Here is a 17580-nt window from a genome sequence, read left to right as displayed (position 1 = left end):
TTATCAGAAGAACATCATCTGCATATAATGTGATCTTATGTTCTTTCTCACATATTTTAAATCCCACAATATCTGGATGATTCCTTATTGATTCTGCTAATGGCTCCATTATTAGTGCAAAGATGACAAAGGGCATCCCTGTCTCGTACCATTAAATATTTTAAATGAGTGTGAGACTTGCCCACTTACCTTGACCCTTGCTGACGGATTGCTATATGGTGTATTTATATACTACCTAAACATATCCCCGTTCCTATATGTTCCAGCATTTTAAACATAAAATTCCATTTCACTCTATCGAATGCCTTTTCTGAATCTATAGATAATATCATAGCTGGAGTCTGTTTTATTAATCTGGTTCGGTATATTTATAATTGGTCTAGTGTTATCCTTGGCTTCCCTTTTTGGTATTAATCCGGTTTGATCACTGTCACGTACGACACCCAGCTAACCCGCGACCTGCATACGGGACAAGGGTTAATACTGACGCTCGCAAGCGCTCCCACTTTTCACCTCCGCAAAGGTCCATCAAATGGACAATATCTCCTCTATAGGATCAAGGATCAATACACAACCCGCAAGCTGCCTCACTCTTCACCCCGCAAAGGTCCCTCAAATAAGTTGTATCTCTCCCCAATCTGTCCCAATATACCACCGCCACGAACAGCACACAAGTGAACATGTGACTTAGATATGCAACCAGGGTTAATACACAAGGCTACTCTAGCCGCCCCACCTTTCTCCTCCGCAAGGAAACAGTGAGTTAATATTAACCCCTACTTAATTGCAAATCATAACTATTCACTGCCACCACCTGAGGTATGCAAATATGATAAAAGATATCAGATTAATATTTGCCAGGGCCCCAGGTCCCTTTTTTTATATTAAAAAACTATGCACTTTAACACACCAAAATCAGTTGTAGCTAAATGTGTCTGAATCGTAATTTCTTTCTCCAGAGTGTGCAATCAGTTCACTCAGAGCCCAAAGCATTACTTTTTCAATGTTTTAATATATATAAAAATACAGTGCTTAGGTTACAGAAAAGGTATTACAAAAAAAACATACAGTTACCATATAAGGCAGAATAGCTTCTTAAAATAAAAGTAGAAAACAGAAACAGAAAATCCTATACTTTACCAAATGCTATGGATTTTCCCCAGAGAGGCCACTGGCTCAGAACAGGAGGTCTCACGTACTTTGTTCAAAGCATGCCTCTGGTGAGATCTGATTTTTAAAATCTTTTTCCCTGATTTAAAAACATTCTTTCCTCATGGCACCAGCATAAGCCCACCCCTTGTAGAGAGGCTTTGAAGCTCCTCTCCCCAGACCATGTCTATAAAATTTGATTAAAACAATTGACATCTTGAGTGGGCTATCCAGGATGGATCCCCGCCCCAAGTAAGTCCCTTTGAAGTTCAGAGTAGTCCAAAGAAACAGTCCTGACAGTAGAGGGATTCTGCCGGTTCGCACCGGCTCTGGAGAACCGGTGCCTAAAATTCTCTTAGTTCGCAGAACCGGCTACCTTCCCCCCTCCTCTTTAAGAACTCCGCTCTGTGTCCTGCTGCTGCTTAGACCCCATGTGGAGAAGCACTCAGCCTCCGTTCTGCCTCTAACACCTTCATGGCGCCAACTCGGGTATGGGGGGGGGGGGGGGGGGGGGGTCAGAGTATGCCCAGTTACACAAGCTGTTGAACCCTGGCATCACTCCAGCAAGAGCTTAAAGAATGATAGAACCTGCCTACTGCTGCTCCGCTGAGAACAAGTTTCTGACTACCAGGTAAGTGCTGCAGCCACTCAGTTGAACCACCGGGACACCCCTCACCCCCCGAGTCTCCCCAGCACGCTGTTCCAGCTGCCAGAAAAAAACTTCAAATGTTTCACATTTGTAATTGTGTTGCACTTTTGGGCATTGCATTGCACTGGGACCCCTGGTCTCTCTCCCCATCCTGGTCTCTCTCTCCACCCCTGGTCTCTCTCTCCCCCCCTGGTCTCTTTCTCCCCCCTCCCCCGTCTCTGCTCCCCTCCTAGTCTCTCTTCTCCCCCCCTGGATGCTTTGCTCCTCCCCCCCATGTCTTTCCCCTCCTTAGTCTCTTCCCCCCTCCCTGGTCTCTCACTCCCCCCTCCCTGGTCTCTCACTCCCCCCTCTCTGGTCTCTCACTCCCCCCTCCCTGGTCTCTCTTCCCCCCGTCTCTCTTTCCCCCCCCCCTGTCTCTTCCCCCTCCCCCCCCCCTGTCTCTTCCCCCTCCCCCCCCCCCGGTCTCTCTCCACCCTCGGTCTCTCTCCACCCTCCTTGGTCTCTCTCTTCCCCCCTCCCTGGTCTCTCTCTTCCCCCCTCCCTGGTCTCTCTTCCCCCCCTCCATGGTCTCTCTTCTCCCCCCCACCCCCCCGGTCTCTCTTTCCCTCCGTCTCTTTCCCCTGTCTCTCTCCCCGTCTCTCTCCCCCTGTCTCCTTATCACCCAGTCTTCCCCGCCTCTCCCCCCCCCCTGGTGAGAGAGGGCCTGTTGCTAAAAATTTTGAATCCCACCACTGGCTTCTGACATATATTGAGATAAGTTTCCTGAGTCTCTAAAAGTGTTAAACATGCCCTGAATATATACTATAAGAGAGTTTGCAAATGTTTTAAAGTATGTATGTGGTAGTCCGTCAGGGCCTGGACTTTTTCCATTAGGTAGATCTTTCACCACTTTACCTATCTCTTCCCACGTTATAACCGCATCAAGTTTATTCTCGCCTCGGGTATAATTGTTCTGGTTTGAATATCCTTCATAATTAATTCTACATCTTCCTTTATATATCCCTGCTTCCTATTTTGCATGGCTTCTATATTGTCTAATTTCTCATAGAATAGTCTAAACCAGGCCTGCACAACATACGGCTCGCGGGCCGCATGCGGCCCGCCCGGCCTCTCTGTGCGGCCCGCGATGAGATTTAAAAAAAAAAAAAAAAACTTAAAAAAATAAATAAATGGCGGCGATTCCCCGCGGTCCCGGGGGTGATGTGAGGTGCATTGGAGGTGAGGTGCAGGGGAGGTGAGGTGAGGTGCAGGGGAGGTGAGGTGCAGGAAGGATGATGTGAGGTGCAGGGGGTGAGGTGCAGGGGTGATTGGAGGTGCAGGGGGGGTGATTGGAGGTGCAGGGGGGGTGATTGGAGGTGCAGGGGGGGTGATTGGAGGTGCAGGGGGGGGGGGGTGATTGGAGGTGCAGGGGGGGTGATTGGAGGTGCAGGGGGGGGGGGGGTGATTGGAGGTGCAGGGGGGGGGGGGTGATTGGAGGTGCAGGGGGGGTGATTGGAGGTGCAGGGGGGGGGTGATTGGAGGTGCAGGGAGGTGATTGGAGGTACAGGGGGGGTGATTGGAGGTGATTCGAGGTGCAGGGGGGGTCATTGGAGGCGCAGGGGGGTCATTGGAGGTGCAGGGGGTCATTGGAAGTGCAGGGGGGTCATTGGAGGTGCAGGGCGGGTCATTGGAGGTGCAGGGCGGGTCATTGGAGGTGCAGGGCGGGTCATTGGAGGTGCAGGGCGGGTCATTGGAGGTGCAGGGGGGGTGATTGGAGGTGCAGGGGGGGTGATTGGAGGTGCAGGGGGGGGTGATTGGAGGTGCAGGGGGGGTGATTGGAGGTGCAGGGGGGGGTGATTGGAGGTGCAGGGGGGGAGAGTGATGTGAGGTGCAGGGGGGGAGAGTGATGTGAGGTGCAGAGGGGGAGAGTGATGTGAGGTGAAGGGGGAGAGTGATGTGAGGTGCAGGGGGAGAGTGATGTGAGGTGCAGGGGGGGAGAGTGATGTGAGGTGCAGGGGGGGAGAGTGATGTGAGGTGCAGGGGGGGAGAGTGATGTGAGGTGCAGGGGGGGGAGAGTGATGTGAGGTGCAGGGGTGGAGAGTGATGTGAGGTGCAGGGGGGGAGAGTGATGTGAGGTGCAGGGGGGAGAGTGATGTGAGGTGCCGGGGGGGAGAGTGATGTGAGGTGCAGGGGGGGAGAGTGATGTGAAGTGCAGGGGGGGAGAGTGATGTGAGGTGCAGGGGGGGAGAGTGATGTGAGGTGCAGCGGGGGAGAGTGATGTGAGGTGCAGGGGGGGAGAGTGATGTGAGGTGCAGGGGGGGGAGAGTGATGTGAGGTGCAGGGGGGGAGAGTGATGTGAGGTGCAGGGGGGGAGAGTGATGTGAGGTGCAGGGGGGGAGAGTGATGTGAGGTGCAGGGGGGGAGAGTGATGTGAGGTGCAGGGGGGAGAGTGATGTGAGGTGCAGGGGGGGGAGAGTGATGTGAGGTGCAGGGGGAGAGTGATGTGAAGTGCAGGGGGGGAGAGTGATGTGAGGTGCAGGGGGGGAGAGTGATGTGAGGTGCAGCGGGGGAGAGTGATGTGAGGTGCAGGGGGAGAGTGATGTGAGGTGCAGGGGGGGAGAGTGATGTGAGGTGCAGGGGGGGAGAGGGATGTGAGGTGCAGGGGGGGAGAGTGGTGTGAGGTGCAGGGGGGGAGAGTGGTGTGAGGAGTAGGGGGGGAGAGTGGTGTGAGGTGCAGGGGGGAAGAGTAGTGTGAGGTGCAGGGGGAGAGTGATGTGAGGTGCAGGGGGGGAGAAGGATGTGAGGTGTAGGGGGGGTGGGATGTGTGTGGTGTGCAGTGGGGTATTGTGTGTTTGTGGAGAGGGAGTATTATGTGTGTGGGTGAGGGGGAGAGATGGGGGTATGAGAGATAGATGGGGAGTATCGCAAAGGTTGATAGTGAGGGGTTCTGGGGGAGATATGAGGATGATGATGAGAGGTGCTGGAGGAGAGATGATGATGATGATGATTTTACCCGTGCGGCCCAAATTTTTTTTCCTTGGAGCATTTTGGCCCTTCTTGCTTTACGAGTTGTGCAGGCCTGGTCTAAACTCTTCTTTAATAACGTTTGGATCCTATGACACTACCCCATCCTGCTTCTGAATTTTGCTGATATTATATTGGCTCTGCTTCTGCTTTAACTGATTGGCTAACAGTCTCTCCATTTTGTTACCTTTCTCATAATATTTATGTTAAGCCAAGTCAATGACTTTTTTCTATTTTTTGAGTTGCTAACAAATTGAATTTTCCTCTTGCTGTTATTAGTTCCGCCAATATCTCCTTATCTGCTGCCCTCTTATGTTTTGTTTCAAGGTCTTGGATTAGCTTGCTTAATTTTATAATTTCTCTTAGTTTTTTCCTGAGGGAGGCTTGCTGAATAAACACTCCCTTTATAACACTTTTATGAGCTTCCCACAGTATTGCTGGCGAAATATTCCTTACATTATTTTCTGCGAAATAATTTTTAAGAGCATCCTCAGTCACTAATACTACATTACTGTTTTTCAGTAAAGACTCATTCAATCTCCATGTCCACTCACCTTTCTGTATAGACCCCCCCACCCAAATCAATTTCTAGAGTTACTGGTGCATGGTCTGACCATGTAATATTACCAATATTGACTTTCCGTATTTTACTCGTATTGATCAGGTCTCTAAAAAGATAATCTACTCTAGAGTAGCTATCATGTGGGTGTGAGTAATACATGTAATCTCTTCCTGACGGGTTCAAAACTCTCCAGGCATCAACCAATGCCGGTTAATTCAATATTTTATTTATAAATGTTGTCTGTTTTTGCTCACTTTTGTATGTCCTTTAGAATGATCTAACACCGGGTTTAGTGCAATATTAAAATCACCACCCAGATTTATTTATTTATATTTATTTATTTATAAAAAATGTTTTACCCGGAAGTAATACATTGAGAGTTACCTCCCATTTTCAAGTATGTCCTGGGCATGGAGTTATAAAAAAAATACATTGTTACAATAAGAGCACATAGTTATACAGTGAATTCACAGGCATTTCATGGACAGATAGAGTTGGAGAATTGGGTACAGGGGATAAAGGGTTTGTGAGTTTCAGATTGAAATAGAGCAGCTTTAACATCACCAAACATCAGCAAACGGCTCACACCCTTTGGCTGCCCTTCGGCTGCACCAAAGGTTGTCCGCCTTTGGGGCAACGCAGATGTACACTGGGGTGGATATAGAGCTCCTTCTCTAAACACATCAGTTATTGCCAGCACTTCCTCTAAAAAATCTGCCTGCCCAACGTTGGGGGCATATATATTTGCTAAGGTAACCTTCTTCTCCTTTATCTTCCATTTGATCATTATATATCTACCTTCTATATATTTCTTCGTGGTGATAACCTGCAGCTTAAAATTCTTGCTACGCAGAATTCCCACCCCGTTTTTCTTATCTCTTGATGAGCTATAGAAATTTTGTACAATGTCTTTATTGATCATTCTCAGTTCTTTATCGCTTTTAAAATGCGGTTCCTGTATAAACATTACATAGTTTTTCCTCTTTTTTTTCTCTGCAAGGGCCCGTCTCCTTTTTACCGGTGAGTTTAGCCCCTTTACATTCAAGTGCCTATCCTATATGTCATGTTTGTTGTGGTGTTTGGGTTCGTAGTGATGGTTAGCAGCCAACCTCTGTTTGTTTTTTACTCCAACCTTCTTACCTTCTTACCTTCTTTAGAACCACCTTACCCTCGACCATCATCTGCCAAGTAAACTTTTGGATAATTTCTCCCTGCGATAGTTGACTTGTTATAGAAAAAGAAAAACAGTCAAAAATACAAAAATACAACGGTAGGGCGCGAAAAGTCGTGGAACCCCCATTTTATACACAACACAGTATGTTTCAAAGATTGTATTTATTTTACTGCGATGCTCAAAGTTACTATGCAACGTATGTTTTATTGTATTTCCTGTACAAATATCTCAATAAAATACAAGTTATAAAAAAAAAAAAAAAAATACATAAAAACACATACACATATAAATACACAATTAACCAAAAATTGGGATCAGCCTTTTGGTCCCCCATTTCTCGAGACCTCCCAACCTAACCTATTCTCTCGAAATGGGTGGCTCCGCTACTTATCTACTCAGATTGCTAGCAGACAGAACCACGTGCCCATACCAGTCCTGGTGTGGAGATATAGGAGGGGAGGCGAGTGCGCAAGCCCAGGCGGTCCAGCCATTCCTTGTCCACAGGGGAGGGGGTTGGGGGAAGGGTGGGGAGGGGAGGAAAAATAGGGAGGGTGTAGGGGGGGCAGCAAAATCAGTCTTCTATCTACTCTCTTTTTTTCAATTTCTTATCTTATCCCTCAAACTTAATGTTAAGGCGACATCGAACCCTTAATTTATTATCCATAATACATCTGTAATAAAATCACAGCATTACTATAGACATCTTCATAAACTAATCTAGAAAAACTTCGTCCTCCCATAATTATCTCTAATCTGAACTATCAACAGAAGAAAAAGAGGAAGAACCCTTTCTAAACCTGTGAACTGTCAGATACTATTACACTTTGTCTTTTGCTCTTGCAAAGGCATTTAGTTTGTTTAAGGGATCTATCTGAACATTCAGGATGAATGTTGACAGGAAGTGATATCTGGTCCAAAACTACCACAGCCATCTTGCTTCTTGCCAAATCCTGCCCTTACTCCCCTGACAGGAAACCAGCCTCTCTTTGATTGTTATTTCAAGCAGCTGCCTCTGGCATTTAAAAGACAGGCAGTTGCTACTAGTCTTTGCTCGTGCAAAGTACTGGTTACCTTGTCCTTTCTGAGCTCCCCCATGCCTTTGTTTTGCCTGCTGCCTGTCTTGACCTTGGAATTGAATCTGACTACCCCCTGCCTGCCGCCTGCCACGACCTCGGAAACGGACTTGACTACCCTTTGCCTGCCACCTGCCTCGACCTCGGAACGTACCTGATTACCCTAGCATCCCAGGCCGCTGATCCCAGGCCAAGGTTGCTTTATTACTCCCTACCTCTGCCCTGCGGGTCCGTATCCTGTTTGCAGTCAGCAACGTTACAGTTTGTGAGTTATAGTCATATCGGCATATGTCCACCACGTTGCGTAGTTCGGACCTCTAGTCTGACAGTCGGACATAAAAGTACATAGTCAAAAATCTCCATTATATTACAATAATTACTCTTCTTCACTCGGCGGCTCTGTTTCGTTCTATAGGCTCTTCCTGTCCCTGTTCTGTTGAACGCTGTTATCGTTGGGATTTTTGTTCTTCTTACTGCCCACGCCAACCCATTGTTGTCCTCTCCGCTCTGGGTGGAATCGGGTGGTTCCTGGCATCGCGGAGTCCTGCGATTCTTTACTTGCTTTGGGTCCTGGAATATTACTCTGCAGGGTTAACTTGGAGAGATTGTTATGCAGCTAGATCTTGGCCCCATCAAAATCTATATTGTTAATGTCTCTGGCCTTTTGCACAATGACCTCCTTGTCAGTAAAGTCTTGCATTTTAATTACAGTGTCTCTCGGGGGATCTGATGGTCTGGGTCTAAGCGCTCTGTGTGCCCTGTCCATCTTCCAGGTCCGTTCCTGTGATTCATCAGTCCCATGGGAGAATAGCTTTTGTAGGTATGGGACCAGCTCTTGGCGTTCTACTGTTTCGGGTATTCCCCTAATACTTATGTTAGAACGTCTCCCTCTATTATCCAGGTCCTCTATATGCAGGAACATGTTTTGCATAGTCTCTTCCTGCTCCTGTACTTTATGAGTTACATACTCCTTAACTGTTGAGACTGTTGGGTCTGGCGCTCTTATTGGGGCTGGCACTCACACTGGCGCTTTCACTGGGGGCTGGATTTCTCTCACTGGAGACTGGAGGTTTCTCACTAGGGGCTGGTGCTCTCATTGGAGACTGGAGCTTTCTCACTGGGGGCTGGCGCTCACTCGGGGCTGGCGCTCTCACTCAAAGCTGGCGCTCTGACTGAAGACTAGTGCTCTCGCTGGGGGCTGGATCTCTCACTAGAGGCTGGCGCTCTCTCACTGGTGGTAGATGCTTTCTCACTGGAGGGCTAACGCTCTCTCTCTCTCACTGGGGTTGGCACTCTCTCTCACTGGGGGATGGCACTCTCACTGGGGACTGGCACTCTGACTAAAGGCTGGCGCTCTGACTGGATACTGGGGGCTGGATCTCACTGAGGGCTGATGCTGTCACTGGGGGCTGGCACTTTCTCACTGGGTGTTGGCACTCTCTCACTGAGGGCTGCCGCTCTGACTGAAGGCTGGCGCTCTCACTGGGGGCTTGCACTCTCTCACTAGGGCTGCCGCTCTGACTGAAGGTTGGCGCTCTCTCACTGGGGTCTAGCACATTTTCTGCATGTCTTTTCTCTTTTCCTCTTCAGTATTTGTTTGTTTGAATATTTTTTTTCATATCTATGTTCTTTTTATTTGTTTCATGTTTGTCTTTATTTCCCTTGTTATCCTTTTTGATTGGGGTTCACTTTTTTTGTTCTGCCTCACTTCCCTGGGAATGATACCACCTTCCTCTTTTCTCCTGTGCCCCCCTATGCAGGCTGATTCAGATAGTTATGGCATTGGACAATCAAAAGCTAACCCAGCACAATCACAACCAAGACATCAAAAACACCTTAAGTAAAAAAAAACCCTTCAAATGGTTCAGAGAGAATCTTAACACTCTGCTTGTCAACATCAGAACAGGAATAATAGTGTTGTGCGTGCATATGCTGCAACACTCTACTCATGTTCAGGTTTAAAGATCAATTGTATGATGAGCTTAATAGTGCTATTATTATGATGCCCAACACAGAAGATTTATATCTCCTAGGAGATGTTAACGTCAGGGTTGGTGCTGACAGAGAAGCCTGATCAATCTGCTTTGGTCCACACATCATGGTTAGCATGATGGACAGGGGTTACTAGAATTATGCGCCTATCATGGCCTGAGTATTAACAACTCTTTTTGAAGACTAAGTATGCCATAAAGTATCATGGAGACACCCAAGATCTGGCAACTGGCACCAGCTGGACTTCATCATCACCAGATGGTTTCACATCAATAATGTGCACCATTACTTGCACATTTCACGGTGTAGACTGACCATTCACTTATAATCAACAAAAGTAATTCCAGATTAAGATATTGTCTAATATCAAGCGCAAAAGCATTGCCCATATTAAAGCTGCAGTTCAGTCAATATCCTGCATGTGTGTTTTTTTTTTTAATAAATCAGTTCTGTAGTAAGAAAAAATACTTTTAGCATTTTCTGTTTTTAAAAAAACAACTTTGAAAGACCAATTTTCTTGTATTCTATTTTAACAAGCATTTACTAAGGCACTGCCCCTTCATGTCCTGTCACACCCCTTTGTGAGCCCTGCCCTCCCTCTTGCACATGTCAGTGCAGGAGTGCTCATGAATATTCTTGAGCTTCCACTGACTGACAGAAGCAGATGAAAAACATATCCCATATCTAAAGATGTCGCCAAATTTCGCCGATCAATACATGGAGAACGAATTGACTGGCAGCTATACAGTTCTTTAGGTAATTAGAGATTGCCCACATGTATCTATTGAATTAAAAAAATAAATAAAAAAAAGACTGAACTGCAGCTTTAATACAATGTGTACAAATATTCATGTGAAAACTCTTTGTATGGAGGCTTTAGAAGAGACCATTGCTGATCTACCCTTATGCAAGACTGCAGAAGAAAAATGGGATAGTCCGAAAACAATGATCCTTAAAAACCGGACTGGTTATAGGCGTCCTTACATGAAATTACACCGCTTATCAAAGCAATACAAACTTCTCTCCTTCAGTACAAGAAGAACTTCACAGACCAAATGTTTCTTGAACCGTGGAAAGAAAAAAGGTGAACTTCAACAGACCTCAAGACGCTGTACTAACAACTAATTGTTGAAGCTATGCACACAAATACAATCTGCATCGGACATAGGATAAATTAGAGGAATATAGGATGACCTCAAAATAGCTATAGGCCCAACTCTAAAGATAACACCCTGGAAAGATGGGTTGTGCACTTCCTTGGGATCTACCCAAAGGAATATAAGGTCACTGAAACAGCTCTCATCACAAACTATGCAATAAATGCAATACATTTGTCTATATGACCACATAGGGCAGAAAGTTGCTGAATCGCTTCCTTGACTGTGTGGTCTGCCTGCTTTATTAGGCCGTGATTATACCTAAAATCGCCCGGTGGCGTCGCAGCTAAAAAGTTCATAAATCCAATGTAACCAAACATACCTATCGCGATGGGCGCGCAGCGCCGAACTGCAGGGCGGCAAACTGGAGAGGAGACAGAGGAATTTATTCTTGGCAGGCGACGGCCGCGTCACGTGACCGGTTCAGCTAATTAGGCAGAACCGCTCATGGCCATGCCACCGCCACGACTCCCTGTCTCCTCCGGCTGCCTGCAGTCTGCAGTTCAACTTGCCGCTTTGCCGGATCGTAGCGGTGATGTCACAGCATCGTGCTGCTGCCCAGCAGCTCCTATATAATCGTTGCCTTATCTCTACGTATGTACTTCGACCCAGGGGAAACTCTTTAGACAATTAGCACATCTATAAAATAGGAGGAAACCTCCTTTACAAAGTGAGCACAGACTTTTCTTACTACTCACAGAAACTGCTCAATAAGGTTATTGACAATCTGGAAAGTGGAAAGAAAGATGGGAGTCCAGCAGAAGTGATCAAGTGTGGGAAGTCGGTATTAATCCATCAGTAACACAAACTTCTCATCCTCTGTTGGAAACAAGGAGTAGCGCCACAAGTTATGCATGATGCGAACATTAAAACACTGTATAAGAACAAAGGCGACCGAAGTAACTAATAGTAATCATGGTATTTTGCGTCTGAGCACAGTTGGAAAGGCATTTGCCCATGTTGTACTCTGTAGACTATGGATTCTGCCAGAGTCCCAGTGTGGTTTCAGGGCTTCTAGATCTACCATTGATTTGGTGTTTTCAATCAGACAATCTGCATCGAACCCAGGACCTTTCACATACTAGTACCAATTTCCTACCTGCTACGCCACAGGATTGGTGTGATGAAACAGACTCTATAAATATACTTAACATCTACAGTACTGTATGTTAAGTTTGTTTTTAGAGTCTGAGACATCACACAAACCTCTCTCTCTCTCTGTCTCTCTGTCTCTCTGTCTCTCTCTCTCTCTGTGTCTCTCTCTCTCTGTGTCTGTCTCTCTCTGTATCTGTCTCTGTGTCTGTCTCTCTCTGTCTCTCTGTCTCTCTCTCTGTCTGTCTGTCTGTCTCTTTTATATATATATATATATATATATATATATATATATATATATATATATATATATATATATATATATATATAGTCCAACAAGAAAGTCTCTTATCTGTATCTGTTGTTGCTGTAGGGGAAGGCCTCTCTGTTCTCCTTGGTCAGCATGCTTGTGTCCAGGTATAGATGTCTTGTCCCCTTGTCTTGCTGTCAGCATACAGTCCTTCTGTGTGCATCAAGACACCATCTTTTCCTCAGGTCAGCCCAGTTGTGGGCTAAGGAAATCTGGTCTGTCCTCCTTCTCCTTATGTCAGCCCAATTGTGAGCTAAGCAAATCTCTCTTCTGTTTCTCACATCAGGCTTTTCTCCTAATCAGCCAGGTGGAGTCTGGTTGATTGCCTATGTGCAATTAACCAGCACGCTGCTGGATTTATAGGCAGTTTCTCTCAAACAGTGATAATACAGTGCCTTTAACATTTGTATGTATTTAGCAGTGTTGGTTTGCTGATCAAGTGAATACATTAATTTAAACTCTAGCTTCTAAAATTCCTAGAGAAGATAGACATGCAAGAACAGCGAAGGGACTATTTAATGCATTACTAAATGTGTGTGTGCAGAGTTTTTGGAACCTCACAGTTCGGTTTTTCATGCTTGGGGGCAGTAGCCTATATTTACTAAGTGGTGCTATTCAGTAAGACACCTTCGGGTGCCGGAAGACTTGAATGAGCCATAAGGGTCTTTCAAAGCCACAAAGTTGCCATATGGAATCTGTCACCACTTAATAAATATGGGCCCGTGAGTTTTGAAAACTGCTGTACACCAACTGATCTTTTAAAAGGTGTTAATGACTACAAAAAAATCAGCACTTGTCTGTGACTAATGTGGTTACAAGAACTACACACTATTAAAAGTAGTGGCTAGAGCTTCGGAGATTAAGGAAATGGATCTAGAAACTTGATAAAGGTGCGTAATTAAGACACGGTATCCACATTTTTTTTTTTATATATATATATATATATGGCAATTCACACATCATTCTGAATGGCTTGACTGAGCCAAATATTGTCAAGGAAAGCTTTAGACATACCTAGAGTTTAGTAAAAACAGTTGATAATTTCTGTATAATGCTTTAAATTTACTCTATAAAAAGCATATGCATATATGTTAATGTACAACCTGTACTAATTTACGTTTCTTTGTTACCAGGTTGCTAAAATTCAGTACGAGGAACAAATCAGTAAAATTCTGATGGAGAAACAAGAGCTTGTGTGGCAAAATGTGCGTGTTAACTCTTACCTAAATTTAAGGCTTATGCATATGAAAGGGTGACTCTTGGGCTGTAAGATGTCTTCTTGTGCCGAAAGATGTCTCATGGCAAAGCTATGCTTAGTAAATATGGCCCTATACTGATTTTTCAGAGACAGTTTTCAAATGTGTCAAATATTAGTCAGTTTGATATGTTTTTAATTTGGGAAATGTGCACAATTATATTGGCCTTATTACAAGACAGTGAGTTCAATAATGCTGTGTATAAAGCAATAAAAACATCATTCTGTGCGGCCTTTTGTTAGGCAAGGTTGTATTATCTGTAGCAAGGGTGGCCAACCCTTTTTTCAGGCGTGCCATTAAACGGGTACAATTTGTTTAGAGGGCCACTGTCCTACTGCCCTTCCGCCTCACTCTACCAATTCCACCCCCCCTTCTCAATTTTCCTCTCCTCCTCTCACTCAATTTCTCCCATCCTCCTCTCACTCAATTTCCCCCATCCTCCTCTCTTCCTCAATTCCCCTCCATCCTCCTATCTCCCTCAATCCCCCCGCATCCTCCTCTCTCCCTCAATCCCCCTCCATCCTCCTCTCTGACTCAATCCCCCCTTCCTCCTCTCTTACTTAATCCCCCCTCCATCCTCCTCTTTTACTTAGTCCCCCCATCCCCCTCTTTTACTCAATCCCACCATCCCCCTCTTTTACTCAATCCCTCCTCATCCTCCTCTCACTCAATCCCCCCTCATCCTCCTCTCACTCAATCCCCCCTCAACCTCCTACTCGATCCCCCCGCCATCTTCCCCTCTCACTCAATCCCACCTCCATCCTCCTCTCTCTCTCCATCCCTCCTCCATCCTCCTCTCTGACTCAATCCCCCCTTCCTCCTCTCTTACTTAATCCCTCCTCCATCCTCCTCTTTTACTTAATCCCCCCCATCCTCCTCTCACTCAATCCCCCCTCATCCTCCTCTCACTCAATCCCCCCTCATCCTCCTCTCACTCAATCCCCCCTCAATCTCCTCTCACTCAATCCCCCCTCATCCTCCTCTCACTCAATCCCCCCTCATCCCCTCACTCAATCCCCCCTCATCCCCCTCACTCAATCCCCCCTCATCCTCCTCTCACTCAATCCCCCCTCATCCCCCTCTCACTCAATTTCCCCCATCCTCCTCTCTTACTCAATCCCCCCTCCATCCTCCTGTCTCACTCAATTCCCCCTCTATCCTCCTCTTTTACTCAATCCCCCCTTCTCTCTTACTCAATCTCCTCATCCCCCTTTTACTCAATCCCCCCCATCCTCCTCTCACTCAATTCCCCCTTCATCCTCCTCTCTTACTCAATCCCCCATCCATCCTCCTCTGTTACTCAAACCCCCCCCATCTCCTCTCTCATTCAATCCCCCTTGCTCCTCCTCTCTCATCTCACTCTATTGCCCCTCATCCTCCTCTGTCACTCAATCCCACCCCCTCTAAGAATTTTACCTTGGGCGGGTGGGAGGAGGCCTCGGGTCCCACAGCGGAGGGGAGCTGGGGCCCCGCGGACAGATACGGAAGTTGGGCCTGACTTCCAGTGGGAAGATTGCGGGAGGATGACGGGCCATTCCAAATGCCGTCATGGCCCTGCGGGCTAACCACCCCTGGTTTAGAGTAATACTTACCGGGAGAAGCACACTTTATTCTCACTCTCCAGCTAACTTCATTTTTGTCTTTTTGAGCAGGAAACATTATCACATCAGTCAGAAATCTTAGACAAGCGACACAAAGAAGCCCTAGCAGCTTTAAAAAAGCAGGTACCACACAATGATTGTTGCTACAACTTCATTAGATTGTAAAGCTGAGTAAAATTGCTTTGTGTTTGCTGCATCACATTGACTTCGGCAGGAGCCAACGGCAGTTTTGTTTTCTTTCCATTAATAATCTTTTTATTTGATTTTCTTGAATCCAGTTCAATGCCAGTTTATGAACCACCAGAAATTAGGCCTATTGCAGTGGTTACTTTTTTTTTTTGCATGAATGCAATAATGTGGGGATTGCTTATGCATACAGTATACATAAAGTATCTGTCACCTTTCAGCTGAAACACAATAATATGCAATGCTACAGTATATATGGAGAAGCATTGATAAGTGACTTAAGGAACTTGATATAAAACAAAAAAAAACACAAAAATGTAATGGGTTGCAGTATGATTTGAGGAATAGCATGAAATGCCCAAGCAGCTGTGAATTCATTGTTCATTTGCATTGGGACATTTTAATGTTCTGGCTTGTTTACTATCACCCACAATTGATTGGTGCTAAATGATTGTTTCTGGTGACATCATGCTAACAGCTGTGGTCAGAATACTAGTATTCAAAACCTGTTATTTTTATGAACAGGTCTATTTAGAAATATAGGCTATAGTTAAACTGTTTCTGTTTTCCTTTACAACTTCCAGACTATTCAATGTAAACACATGAAAAGTGACCCATCATTTTAAAATGTGCTTATCGGGAAACAAGAGTAGATGTTCTGAGCTTGAAACATGTTTTCTTTTTTGATTTAAAGTTGCAGGCAAAGATGTGTGCCACCGAAGAAGAAAAGGTACTGTGCAGAATTAACCTGTGTGTAATTCAATCTTATTACAAATTTGTGTCGGTTTAACGCACCTTTTTATCTCTTCATTCATTTATTCTGGCCAATCATTTTGGTAGATTTTAAGGACTTTTAGCTAAACAAAAACAATGAAATGTAGACATAATTAACAGGAACAATATGACAGCATATTACAGTGCTGGAGGGTCGTGCCAAGTCCACCACAGACCCTCCGGCACTACCGCATCGCCTGACACATTTTCTGTTCCCACTGTCAGGCTGGATGTGGGCCCTCTCCTTCAATTTCCTTAAACAAGTAGTAGAGGCCAATGATACACGTCATAAGTGCCGCTGGGTGCCATTTTTCTTGACGTACACCGTATGTCATTAAAGCACTGTAGGGGTTAAAAGAGCAATCCTCCTAACTTGTTTTTTTGTTTTTTTTAACCCTTCCCCCCTTTTTTTAATAGGATGGTTCCCCAAAACAAAACTGCGCTATTGCTAGGTTCCATGTCCCTCGGGTTCTTGAAATACTTACTAGGGAAGTTACAGGGTTTCAAACTCCCTCCAAGGGAAACACAAGTGCTGCTATATTTCAGGCCAATAGGACGCTGGAACATCATCTGTTGCGGCTTCCCATTGGACGGCCATTTAAATCCCCTTCAAAAATCAGGAAGTAATAACAATAACTTCACCGGTAAGTAAATAGGGAACAAGGTGGTGTCCCCGGAGCTGAAAAGAGCGGGGTTCAGCACCCCAAGTTCAAATATTGAAAAGAAAATGTTGTTGTTTTTTAGGGGGGCTTTAAAGTATTGTCAGAGTGCACTTGGGTAAAAACAAGAAGGCACGGACCAAAAATAAATAACAGAAGAAATTGATGACTCGATTACTTTTTATATTATTTTTGTAATTATGATTCTATGTTGTTTTTTTATGTTTTAATTAAATTCAATGAAGGGACAATTTCAACTTGCTGCAGAAATTAAGGAAAGGGAGATTGGTGGCCTGAAAGAAGATTTGAAAACATTACAGGTGAAATCTTTATTTATTAGGAATAAGATCTCAGTATGAAACGTTTCTGTACACATAACTTACTTTTTTTAATTGCATATATTTGTGAAGGGGGGCTAAGTTCATTATATAGCAATACAACCTATGGTGAGTAATCCTATACTAGGATGTTCTACATTCTTGGTAAACTATTTATACAAATATGGCCATTAAGTCGTGTGTCTAAGTATTTTAATTTCCCTGTCAGGGAGCACAAGTGTATAAACAGTATATATTGTATAGGGTAAACAGGGCTAAATACAGAAGTAATAGGAATTTAATTTTGTAGCTGTGTTCACATTCCATATCCTTTTTATTGTATGCATTAAAGTATATTTATTCAATGTATGATCAATGTATCCATGTTAGCAATGCTTCTACATAATAATTATATTGTTAGTTTCACACTATGCTACAATTGGAACATTATTGGGTTTTAATGTAGTATTGTTCAGATCTGTCTCTGATATCCAATGTAAGTGAAATTGAGGGAAATAACTTCCTTTGTGGTCCTATAAGTACAGATAATTGGACTTGTGGTATGTTATGCATTTGATTCTTATTAAAATTCTTTCACAAATAGATTGTTTTCCCTGTCAGTGTCA

At 44.9% G+C, this 17580-nt stretch overlaps 1 protein-coding gene across 9 annotated transcripts in view; it reads left to right on the top strand.

The window, feature by feature from the left end:
* Positions 1 to 17580, top strand: part of CCDC73 (coiled-coil domain containing 73) — a 60583-nt gene that overhangs the window by 18907 nt on the left and 24096 nt on the right. For all 9 annotated transcript variants that reach the window (XM_075567350.1, XM_075567357.1, XM_075567355.1 and 6 more), the window contains 4 exons: positions 13295 to 13366; positions 15070 to 15141; positions 15899 to 15934; positions 16883 to 16957. In XM_075567350.1, the coding sequence (XP_075423465.1) occupies positions 13295 to 13366; positions 15070 to 15141; positions 15899 to 15934; positions 16883 to 16957 (255 nt within the window). The remainder of the gene's footprint in view (positions 1 to 13294; positions 13367 to 15069; positions 15142 to 15898; positions 15935 to 16882; positions 16958 to 17580) is intronic.

This window comes from Ascaphus truei, chromosome 12, assembly GCF_040206685.1.
Source record: "Ascaphus truei isolate aAscTru1 chromosome 12, aAscTru1.hap1, whole genome shotgun sequence".
Taxonomy (NCBI): Eukaryota; Metazoa; Chordata; class Amphibia; order Anura; family Ascaphidae; genus Ascaphus; species Ascaphus truei.
The sequence above is the reverse complement of the archived record's forward strand: the minus strand, read 5'-3'. Positions and strand labels throughout refer to the sequence as shown.